At 46.0% G+C, this 12,172-nt stretch overlaps 1 protein-coding gene across 1 annotated transcript in view; it reads left to right on the top strand.

Annotated features, from left to right (window-relative positions):
• The first annotated feature begins 9,978 nt into the window (after positions 1 to 9,978).
• LOC119957329 (inactive carboxypeptidase-like protein X2) overlaps positions 9,979 to 12,172 on the top strand; it is an 83,707-nt gene continuing 81,513 nt past the window's right edge. Inside the window, exon 1 of the mRNA XM_038785220.1 lies at positions 9,979 to 10,820. Within this exon, the coding sequence (XP_038641148.1) occupies positions 10,577 to 10,820 (244 nt within the window). The 5' untranslated portion in view covers positions 9,979 to 10,576. The remainder of the gene's footprint in view (positions 10,821 to 12,172) is intronic.

The following is a 12,172-nucleotide window of genomic DNA, read 5'->3' as shown; positions in this document are numbered from 1 at the left end:
GTGAATTCTGGTCACCACACTACCAGAAGGATGTGGAGGCTTTGAAGATGGTGTAGAGGTTTAACAGGATGTTGCATGGTCTGGAAAGTGTTAGCTATGCAGAGAGGCTGAACAGACCTGGACTGTTTTCATTAGAACAACGGAGGTTGAGGGGTGAACTGATAGAGGTCTACAAGATTATGAGGGACATGGATAGAATGGGTGGGCAGGCACTCTTTCCCAGGATGGAGAGGACAGTCACTAGGAGGCATAGGTTTACGGTCCTTGGGGCAAAGTTTAGAGGAGATGAGTGAGGCAGGTTTTTTTACACAGAGGGTGGTGAGTGCCTGGAACGCTGCCAGGGGAGGTTGTGAAAGCAGATAGATTAACAGCGTTCAAAAGACATCTCGAAAAATCCATGGATAGGATGGGTATAAAGGGATATGGCACTAGGAAGTGCTGATGGTTTTGGCAAGGGTGGTATCATGATGATACAGGCTTGGAGGGCCAAAGGGCCTGTTCCTGTGCTACATTTTCTTTGTTCTTTGATCAGGGTGTGGGTTGTCGCCATTGGCACCCAACATAAAGAGTGGGCATATCTTAAACTCCCACACATGTTCAGAGTATCCAATATTGTCCACTTGATCCCTTGCAACCACTTATAAGGTTTTGGTTAGTAATTTGAGAGTTGAAAAAATTTAGGCTGATTATTAATGTCACAGCAGAAAAGGGGAGTCGATTTAGACACTTAGCATTTGCAAAATCATTTTTAGAGCTGGAAAACTGAGATCGTTTTCTCTGCTGGGTTGATTTATATTCCCTGATTTACGATACCCCTTAATGAACATGACAAAAACAGATTACCTGATCACTAACATAATCTGTGGGACCTCGCTGTGCACATTTTGGCTGCTTTGGGTTTTTTTTTAGTTTAGTGTACTCAATTCATTTTTTCCAATTAAGGGGCAATTTAGAGTGGCCAATTCACCTACCCTGCACATCTTTGGGTTGTGGGGGCGAACCGGGATCGAACCTGGGAGCTCAGCGCCGTGAGGCAACAGGGCTAACCCACTGAGCCACCGTGCTGCCTTATTGGCTGCTTTGTTGACCTCGAGGACAACAGTGATAACAACTCTCAGTGAATCACTTTGGAACATTCTGAGGACATGAAAAAGGCAAAATAGTTGTCAGTTTTTCTTTCCATCACACAAATCAGGAAGCAACTCAATATCACTCGCCTTGAATACGAGAGTTTCCTAAGGGGATCGCACTATCTTCCTGCCATTTTGAACAGACAGCCCGATAGCGAGGTCCTGCAGCAATTCCCCACCACCCCCCCCCTCCCCCCCATCGCATATCAGCCCACTACCCACCCACCCGCATCACCGTAGCCCCCATACCATCCCCTCCATCGCAAATCAGCCCCCCACCCCGGATTTTCTGGGGCACCTTCCCAAGTATGGGGGTGGCCTGACCTGACCAGCCTACCCTCCTAGAGACCCCCTAAAAATACCCCAGAGAACCAAGACCAGAGAATCGCAAGGGCCCAGAAGTTCTGGTGCCGGGCCCGCTAAGTGGATGCAAATGGGTTATTAGGACCTAGGACCCATTTGCATCCATTAGCATCCTCCCGCTGGTGCACGGGCACAAACCCCGATCCCGCTGTCAGTGGGGGGCTGGAGCATAGCGGTCGGTTTGGTGCACAATGCCGGACCCCAATTCGCCACCCAATCACGATCCGCGTTGACGGCACCGTGGGACAGAGAATCCAGCCCAATGTAAACTGATTAGAACCCATGTGAATCTTCACAAGTTCTGCATTATGTTTTGCAAACTTCATTGAACAGAGATGACAAAAATATGACAGAAATTTGGGTCTCACCAAATTTAATGGAATACGTGTGTAGATCTGCACGTTGCACAACAATGTTATTTCAGAACCTGTGACTGCCCATGACTAACACATAATTTAAGCGCATTATTAACCACAAAAACAACTCATACCAGAGCTTTGTGAGATCTGGCCCACCAAAACTACGTCACTTCTATTTCTCAAAATTCCTCAGACACCAGAAGATGTTTCAAAGTTCTGTTCATGTTTTAAAACATGAGCAGAACTAAATAGTGGGTGCCAAGACGAAGCAAAATGGGAAGGATTCAATTGGCAGGACAAAGGAACTTCAGGAAAGAGATTTGCTGAACTGAGAAAAAAAAGAACGAGAGCTAGGAGCTGGAATAGACCAAATGGCTGATTAAGCCTGCTCCACCATTCAATACAATCAGAATTGCTTTTGGGCTTCACTTTGCAATCCGCTTCCCATATACCTTGACTCTACAAGACACATAAATCTGTCTATCCCAGCTTTAAATGTAGTCAATAATGGAAGATTCACAACCCTCTGGGGTAGAGAGTTCCAGAAATTGACAATATTTTGAATGAAGAAGTTCTGCTCATATCAGTCCTAAATGATCGACCCATTCTCCTGAGACAGTGCCCCGCCCCGCCCCCCCTTGTGTAAGGGCACAAAGAGTCCAAACCAAGTTTGGTCGAAAAGAAAAACTTACTTTTTTTTACACTGTACTATTATGTACAGCTCGAGGAGTTCCCTACTGGGTCTTCTCTAGTTGGTGCCTTACTGTCCGATTATTTACACAAGCCAACATTGTTAGGGCCTCTGCCCTCTTATCGGAGGAGCTCATACTCTGCAAGATCCATCAGGTAGTTACTCATCCCTGCTCCTTAAGACCTGTGCAGGTGGTAATATCCCTCCACCCCCAAAGTCCAAAGAATCCTCCGAAGACAGTGGTGAAGGAGGGCAACTGGCATCTGGCTTGGTGTTGAGCACCCAAGGTGCTGGGTCAGGCAGTCCGTATCCTGAAATCGAACACCACTTCTGACACAAACGTCGCGGTGGCTGCCATTCCCGAGGCTGTGGATCCAAGGGTTCCCTGTTGAGAGACCTCCTGTGTTCCCATCTTCAAGTCCGAGTCAATGGCCTCAGTCATCTCGGCATCCTGACCCCTTTGGGGTCCCGCTGAGGCCCGCACAGGCAGCTGATGTGGTTCTAGAAGAGGTTTCCAAAGACAAGATTCTGCCATGGCTTGATTAGGCAATAGATGTGGTTTAAGAAGAAGTTTCCAAGGATGAGGAACTTTCTGGAGAAGCGGTCGCCTGGACCTAATGTGGTCACAGTACTTGTGCTTGCACTAGGTAAGAAACTGGCCCTGTCTCCCGGAGAATACGCCTGAGATCCACTGGGCTCCGTCAGCGAAGTTTCAATCAAACACCGAGTCACCTGGTACAAAGTGCCTGGAATGTCAACATCGTGGGGCAATGCGCTTACTGCTCCTGGTTGGTGCCTCACTGGCTGGCTCTATTTATACAAACCAACATTGTTAAGGATCCCCCACCCCCTTATTGGGGGAGCACATACTCTATAAGATCCACGGGGTAGTTAATCTTTCCTATCCTGTAAGACCCATGAGGGTTATAACCACCCCCCCACCTCATGTTCTAAATTCCCCAGCCAATGGGAAGATTTCTTAGTATTCACCCTGTCAAACCCGTTCAGAATATTATATGTTTCAATGCAATAACCTCTCATTCTTCTAAGCTCAATATAACATGGGCCAAATTTGATCTGCCTCTCAAAAGGCAACAGTCTCATTCCAGGGACCAAACTAGTGAACCTTTACTGTACAGCTTCCAATGCAAGCATTTCCTTCCTTCAATATGGAGACCAAACTACACACTGTACTCTAGGTGCTTTTTATATCTGTACTGCAACTTCTCTAATTTTGTGAGACACACAAAAACATTATATGGATAGAATATTAAAAATAGAATAAACAGAACTGCACAATAAGAACAATGGAAAGCAGTCCTTTCCAATAGGAAATAGCAAGAAGGAACAGAATTTTGTGTCCAGCACACTCAAACCAACATTTAATCATCAGGAGGATGCATCAACAAACCCCAAAGACCCATCAACACATATCCCGAAATCTTCTTTCCCTCACAAATGGGAAGGAACTCCTGCTATTCCCCACACCATTACAGTGGGTCTTCCGGTTTAATATTCTCCGGGATGGTGTTTTCTCATTGATTTTAGGAGGACAATTCACTGACTCCAAACATGTTGCGACAAAGAGGGGAATAAAACCAGCCTGTAAAATTGGGCCTTGAAGGGTCTAACAAGCATAAGTCTAAGTTACTCATAACCATTTATGAAATATTTAAATTATGGACCACAGGCATAGTCTCTGGATCCTGCAGAATACCTGTAGAAATTGCTGCCCTTTATTCCATATCTTCAGCTAAGTCAGTAATGTCATCATGGTGGCACAGTGGTTAGCACTGCTGCCCCACAGCGCCAGGGACCTGGGTTTGATTCCAGCCTTGAGTGATTACCTGTGTGGGGTTTGCACGTTCTCCCATGTCTGTGTAGGTTTCCTTCAGGTGCTCTGGTTTCCTTCCACTGTCCAAAAATGTGCGGGTTAGGTGGATTGGCCATGTTAAATTGGCCCTTAGTGTCCAAACATGTGCAGGTTAAATGGGGTTACGGGATTCCAGGGATAGGGCGGGGGAGTGGGCTAGAGGAGGGTGCTCTTTCGGAGGGGCAGTGCAGACTCAATGAGTCAAATGGATTTTCTATGGATCTTCAAGTCTGGACTATAGTCCTTATTTAACATAGAACATACAATGCAGAAGGAGGCCATTCCGTCCATCGAGTCTGCACCGACCCACTTAAGCCCTCACTTCCACCCTACTCCCGTACCCCAATAACCCCTCCTAACCTTTTTGGACACGAAGAGCAATTTAGAATGTCCAATCCACCTAACCTGCACGTCTTTGGACTGTGGAAGGAAACCGGAGCACCCGGAGGAAACCCACGCAGACACGGAGAGAACGTGCAGACTTCGCACAGTCTGTGGGGACCGGAAAAAATGCTTGATAAATTAAGATTAAACCATAACTCTTCTCCTTATATTTAAACCTAACCTAGACCTCATCCCTACTTAACTCTGCAGCCCAATCCACACCTATAGTCTTATAATGTTTCAGTTCCCCTCTGGTGTCTCATGCATATTCAATTCAATTTACTTTAGCTATTTGGATTCAACTCTCTTGGTTTTCCTCCAGAACCTTTCTGCTTCTCCATGTCGTTCTCCTCCTTTAGAATTCTGCTTAAAATCCACCTCATTGACCAAGCCTCTTGTTTGCCTCTCCCAACCAATTCTTGTTCAGTTTGGCAACCAACGTTTTGTTGCAGAATTAAGAAGCAGTTGAGGATATGTTTCCAGTGTAAGGGTTGCTGCATTATTGTGTCACCTTTTAGATAAGAGATTAAATCAAGGCCTCAGCTACCGGATGAGATAGATGTAAAAGATTGCTTGGCACTGTTCAAGGAATAGCAGGGAGTTCGAAACTGTGCTGGCCAACATTCCTCCCTCAGCAAACATCACCAAAAAGATTCAGATTACTTAATTATTAATTTATGCACTATTTTGGGTCTTGCTGTGTGCAAACTGGCTGCTCTATTTCACCACATAACCACGATGGTTGAACTTCAAATAATAACCCAGTCATTGTGCCGCAATTTGGGATTTCTAAGGATGTAGACAGCAGAAAGAAGAAGAAAGCAGTAGGTCCTAGACCGAATGGTGCCTGTACTTTTCACTGTTGAGATGGCTGGAAAGATGGCTGGCTAGGTCAGAAATTTGAATGATGCCAGACAAAAATTCTTCTGGCTCCCTGTCACGAAGGAATAAAACCAAACTGCTGTTGGTGTTATTTTCTTGACAGCACGTACTCTGGACACTGTGGAAAGATGTCAGTGGCTCTTGCTTAAACAGCATTGCTGCATTTGTCAAGATCAAGAGAAAAAACGTGAGGAAATTAATAGAATTTACAGTGCAGAAGGAGGCCATTCGGCCCATCGAGTCTGCACCGGCTCTTGGAGAGAGCACCCTATCCAAACCCACACCTCCACCCTAGCCCCATAACCCAATAACCCCACCCAACACTAAGGGCAATTTTGGACACTAAGGGCAATTTAGCATGACCAATCCACCTAACCTGCACATCTTTGGACTGAAATATGAAATATGAAAATCATATTTCTGCAGCAATGTTTGGGTGCACATCATTGTTCCACAGTGATGGGGTGTTGGTGTAAAAAGAGCATGTTCATCCAAACTCTATATGCTCCTTTTGTAGCATTTGCAATGTGGATGTCTTTGAATTTTTTATGTTACAGGATTAGTTCCTCTGATTAGGGGGTAGAATCTACATTCCCTAAAACTGCTGCAAATTGTTAAGGAATCATTCACAGAAACATTGAAGATTTTGCGTGCATTGTAACCCAAACCTAAATCTTTTCTTGTCAGTTGTGTGTCATAGATGATGGGCCCCATTCACCACTACTACAAATTAGTCAGCAAACAGCATCTTTCAATATTTTTGTATCTGAAGGGGCACAGCTTAAGCAAAATCTGCAGTAAATATTTTCATTACTGGTTGCTTTTAACTTTTAATGAACCATAGTCAATGTTATGGACCCCAAAATGATCCCTGCAATAATGCTGAATGTCCATGATTCAGAACTAGCCGCGTTTCCGGCCAAGATTTTCCAGAACAGCTACAAAATTGGCATTGGCCAGGTAATGTGGAAAATTGTCACATGTGCAGGAGAAATCTGCTCATCAGCCAACTTGCAATCAACAGAATTGCAAGGGAAGGAGTCATCGTAAGTGCTATAAACCTGCTCACTGATGCTCAGTTTGAGTTTAGCTGGGATCATGGCTCCAGGCTTCATTACAACCTTGATCCAAACTTGAGCAGGAAAGTTGAATTCCAGAAGTGAGAATGATTGACCTTCACATCATGGCAGCATTTGAGCAAGTATGGCACCGAGGATGCCAACCAAACTGAAGCCAATAGCAATTCAGAAGTAAATTTTCCAGTGGGTAGAATCATTCTGAGCACAGAGAAGGTTTGTTGTCGTTGTTAGAGGCCAATCATCTCATTCTCACAATATTGCTGCAGAGGTTCCTCAGGGTAGTTCCCTCTGTCAATGTCTTATTAATTACATTGATGAGATCCAGTGGCAATCACTTTCTTCTATGGTAGTTACATTAATAAACAGGTGATCGGTATTGGTACACCGATAAATGGAAATATTGGGATCTTCCGGTCCTCACGCCAAACAACAGCCGCCAGCCAATGGCAGGCAGCCTCCGCCGTCAAAAAACATGCTGTGGGGCATGTGGAAAATCCTGTCCAACTATCTCCCCATAGCATTCTCATTGCTAACCCCCTAGAACTACATCTTGGGATTACCAATGACCAGAAACCAGCCACACAAGTGCTGAGGCTGCTGGAGCAGCTGAGAGACTTGAAATTCTGTGGTAGGTGGCTCACCTCCTGATTCGCAAAGCCCATCCTCCACCTTCAAGTCAGGATTATCATGGAATACTCTCCAGTTGCCTCAATGGGGGACGCATGTACAACATCCAGCAACTGGCTACCGTCCAGAATAAAACAATTCACTGATATAGCAACTATCCATTGGATGAAATATCCACTCCCTCTACCATGAGCACACTGTAGCTGAAGTGTCTACAATCAACAAAATGCACTGCAGTCACCCAATTTCCTTGGCAGCATCTCCCAAAGTCATACGGTGGAATTCTCTGTTCCTGAGGCTAACTGTTGACGGCGGGGCAGGATTTGTGGACTTCTCCGACAGCAAAACTGGCATCGCACTTGGGCCAAATCAGCAACAGTTGAGGGGCTAGCACCAGCGCCACCATCGATTCCAATGAGAAATGGTGGGGGATTTTCCAGATCCGTGATTGACACTCAGGAGACTGACAAGCTGCAGCCGCATGTACACACTTCACTCTCACACAAACTCATCCCAGCCAACAAGATGGCACAGGTTGTGCTGGAGCGCGCCCATCCCACTGATGGGTTTGCTGGGGTGAGAGAGCACCTAGGTGTGTGTCCTGAGGGGACACCCATACGACCTGGGGTCCTACGGTCATAGTGGGCAGTCAGCAACATGCGCAGCTGCATGGCTGCCTTGCAGGCTATGGCAATGGTGTTCCATGCCTGTCCACCCCAACCCCACAGCGCACTTCCTGGCCATCACCCCACTACTCTGCCCGGCCCTGGCTGAAGCCTCCAACCAGGTGAACAACTGTCAGCAAACTATGGTGATGTTGGACACTTTTCGTATCCTCTCTCGCTCTCCCTCAGTATCCACGGCGCCTGTTTCAGCATTTTTAAAAGCACAAGTGAATCTCACCGTTGAAAATTCACCCCATTGGAGGTGGAGCATTGCGGAGGCCCCGCAGAACACCGGGTCAGGCCTGCTAATGATATGCCAATGGCGTTTACTGTACACGAGGAATAGAACGCATTGACGCTGCTGTTGAGGCACCGGAGAATTGTGATTTGGCGTGAAACCGGCGACCACCACGATTTTGGCGTCAAAACCAATTCTCCGTCCAATCGCGTTTCCCGATTCCAGCGACGGCGACAGAGAATCCCGCCCACAGCCTTCACCACATTGAAGGACAAGAGCAACAGTTGCATAGAAACACCATTGCCTCGAAGTTCCCCTTCAAAACACATACCATTCTCACTTGGACATATAATACCATTCCTTCATTGTTACTGAAACAAAATCCTGGAACTCCCTACCTAACAGTCTTGTGGGAGTACCTTTAACAGAGCAGTTCAGGAAATAGCCTTTACAGGGTATTGAAGGATAACAAATAAAATGCTGGCCTGCCAGTGACGCCCATATCTCATGAATGAATAATACATTCAAAAATTGCAGTTTATGGTTGAATCTGCAAGGTCTGGGACAGCAATTTCTTCTTCCACATTCGGAAGATGAGAAGAACATGCTAGTAAATGGATCAATTTCATTTTCGAATTACAGCCAGTAGGGTTTCTGTAAAACCCCTGGGAACATGGCATCATTGTGTGTATAAAATTGCACTGATTCAGTGGGGGTGAAGACTTTCTTTGAGAAGTCGTCATTGGCAGTGGGAAGCCTGAGAAATGGGGCGATAGATTAATTCTTACGATCCCAATGTTCAGTCAACATTTCAGCAATACATTCCTGGAACTTCAGACTCTTGTTATCATGGAATAAGTGAAGGATGGTAGGAATTTGGACCTCTTTCCACAAATGGCAAATAATCATAGATCGATAGTCACATTTGAACTGAAATTTATATATTTTGTTAATCAAAGGAAATAGGGGGGAAGTGGACATAAGGAGTTAGGTTGGAGATCAGCTGCGACCTCACTGAATGGAAGAATAGGCCTGAGGGGCTAAATGGCCTGCTACTGTTTACGATATTCCAGAAAACAAGGAGTGTCTAACTGTTGCATTCCCCCTGTCACAGCGTTAGGAGATGTAATTAAGTCTGGAGGAACAGAAGATGAATAATGCCTGGAGAGAAATATCTTTAAAATGTCAAGAGGATGAGCACTGCTGCCTCACGGAGGCGAGGATCCGGGTTTGATCCCGGCCCTGGGTCACTATCCATGTGGAGATTGCACATTCTCCCCATGTCTGCATGGGTCCCACTCCCACAACCCAAAGATGTGCAAGATAGGTGAATGGGCCACGCTAAATTGCCCCTTAATTGGGAAAAAAAGAATTGGGTACTCTAAATTTATTTTTTTAAATGTCGGGAGGAAAATGCCTTAAAACGGTACTTTTGTTATTCACACAAGTATAAAATGCACCACTTTCCAACCGCTGGAGAGCTTTAGACAGACAGCACTGGTGTTTATACACCTGATCATTGCCCCTTTGTGTATTGATGGGAGAAATCACAGAAGGCTGTATCATCTCTTTAATGATTAACTCTCAACAATGCGTTCTGGTGCCTGGGGTATCTGCAAATGACTCACTTGCTGCTTTGCAAATTTAATCTCCTTTCTGATTTATGTTGGCTGTTGAATTGGGAGGATTTGTGCCAAGCATTTTCCCTCCCTTTTCGTAATTCAGGCTCTGAGTATGGATTGACCGGGTGGGGGTTTTTAATTTCCTTCCTTGTTTATGACAAAAAAGTACAGCTGCCAAACCCAGTCAGCCAGCAGAGGAGAGCGGCAGACAGACGAGGAGTGAAGGGGACATTTCAAAGCAGCCACAGTTCAGCATCAAAGAGGGAAGTCCAGTCATTGCCCGGGAACTCTGATCTGCAGGCTCCATCCAAGCTCAATTGAAAAATCTCTCAGCACCATTCAAAGGAGTTTTATTACCGCCGATCAATCGTGTTCACCGGGGCCGGAAATTCACCCTGCAGTAACTTTTTTGCACATATGAACGATTTTCAACGTGGCAAGTGTTTGATAAAATTTTGATTTTCAAAACATATCGGGTTGTGTCTGAATTGTGGCTCAAGTGTCCGGGTCAATCTGTTTCGGGAGTAGCGGTGCCGGTTTCGTTTCTGCTCATGCTGCATTGAACAACTGCTTGGCCCGGCAGCCGCTGTCTCGCCGCTGCACCCGGTGGGATTTCCTTCACTCTTTGTAGCTTTGCCCGAGTCTTTCCCGCACCCAGCCGAGATGACAAAGTGCGGTGCCTACCCCCTGACAGTCCTGACCCTCCTCCTGGCTCTGAGCAAGGCTGGTTTCGTTCAGTCTCATCTTCTCCTGCAAGACTCTCATAACCAAGTCAGACCCACCCAGGGGAATGAAGAGAAAGCAGCGGGACTGTCTCCTGATTCTCGCCCTTCCTCCGGAACAGAGAATGCAGCAGGACCCTTAAGGATATTGACACCTGAGAGTGATTCCAATGAAACTTATCCTGGTAAGTGTCAGTCAAATGTGACGAATAGGTATACCGAGAACGTCCAACACACAGGCACGAAACACGAATAAATAAACTAACGTATCCTGGGGCGATACTTGAATTGTCTACGTTCCAGATTGCCTTGAGTGCAGCAGTCATCTTATCTCAGTGCAGTGGTTTCTTCATGTTTCCGCAATATAGACAGCATCATACTTCCCTAGTGGAGGTCGTGTGCACAGTGGGTCGCGTCCCTGCCTTGGGGCCAGTGAACCCCAGGTTCAAGTCCCACGCCAGAACTTGATGGTCAAGGAAGTTGCGTTCACAATATGGCCAATAGGTTGAGGACCAACCTGCAAATCCTTCCAACAGATGGTAGTGACAGTCAGTAAGAGGGGCACGGTGGCACAGTGGTTAGCACTGCTTCCTCACAGTGCCAAAGGCCCAGGTACAATTCCGGCCTTGGGTGACTGTTCGGAGTTTGCACGTTCTCCCCGTGCCTGCGTGGGTTTCCTCCGTGTGCTCCAGTTTCCTCCCACTGTCCAAATATGCGTGGGTTAGGTGGATTGATCATGCCAAAATTGCCCCTTAGTGTCCTTGATATGCAGGTTACATGGGGTTACAGGGATAAGGAGGAGGAGTGGGATTGGATTTGGATTTGTTTTATTGTCATGTGTACCGAGGTACAGTGAAAAGTTCTGCGTACAGTCCAGACAGATCGTTCCACAATGGAAAAAAAACATACGACATACATAAATATACAATGGCAACAGATGAGCATACAGAGTGCAGTACTACTCAGTAGAGAGGGTGTGTGAAGAGGTCAGTTCAGTCCAGAAGAGGGTCATTCAGGAGTCTGGTAGCAGCGGGGAAGAAGCTGTTTTTGAACCTGGGTACAGTGTTCTTTCAGAGGGTCAGTGCAGACTCGATGGGCTGAACGGTCTCCTTCTGCACTGTACGAATTCTATTGTCAGACATGCTTGATGCAGTGTGCCAACCCTCAAACTATAAGCCTCTGACAGGCGAGCAACCTGTTTCAGGAAAAATACATCGGTGCACCACTAAGTGTGTGAATACTTGTCTTGTGTCTTGCACATAGAATGCACATTCAGGCTTTAAGCTGGTCTTTTTAGAAATAACATTCCATTTTTCTGAGAAGAGGAATTCAGGTCTTTTCCGTTGCCTTGATGAGGTATGAGGCTGGGATTTAGAAATAATGCATTAGAATCTAAAGTCATATTGTTGTTGAATAACAGATGGCAACCTGCATCTGAAATAAGATCTGTATGAGAAAGAACTTTGGGTTGATTGAAGAAACACCTGTGCTGGAAGAAGATGGAATTGGTGTCCTGGAAAGATGAAATGAAGTCCAA

This window comes from Scyliorhinus canicula, chromosome 26, assembly GCF_902713615.1.
Source record: "Scyliorhinus canicula chromosome 26, sScyCan1.1, whole genome shotgun sequence".
Classification (NCBI taxonomy): Eukaryota; Metazoa; Chordata; class Chondrichthyes; order Carcharhiniformes; family Scyliorhinidae; genus Scyliorhinus; species Scyliorhinus canicula.
The sequence above is the reverse complement of the archived record's forward strand: the minus strand, read 5'-3'. Positions and strand labels throughout refer to the sequence as shown.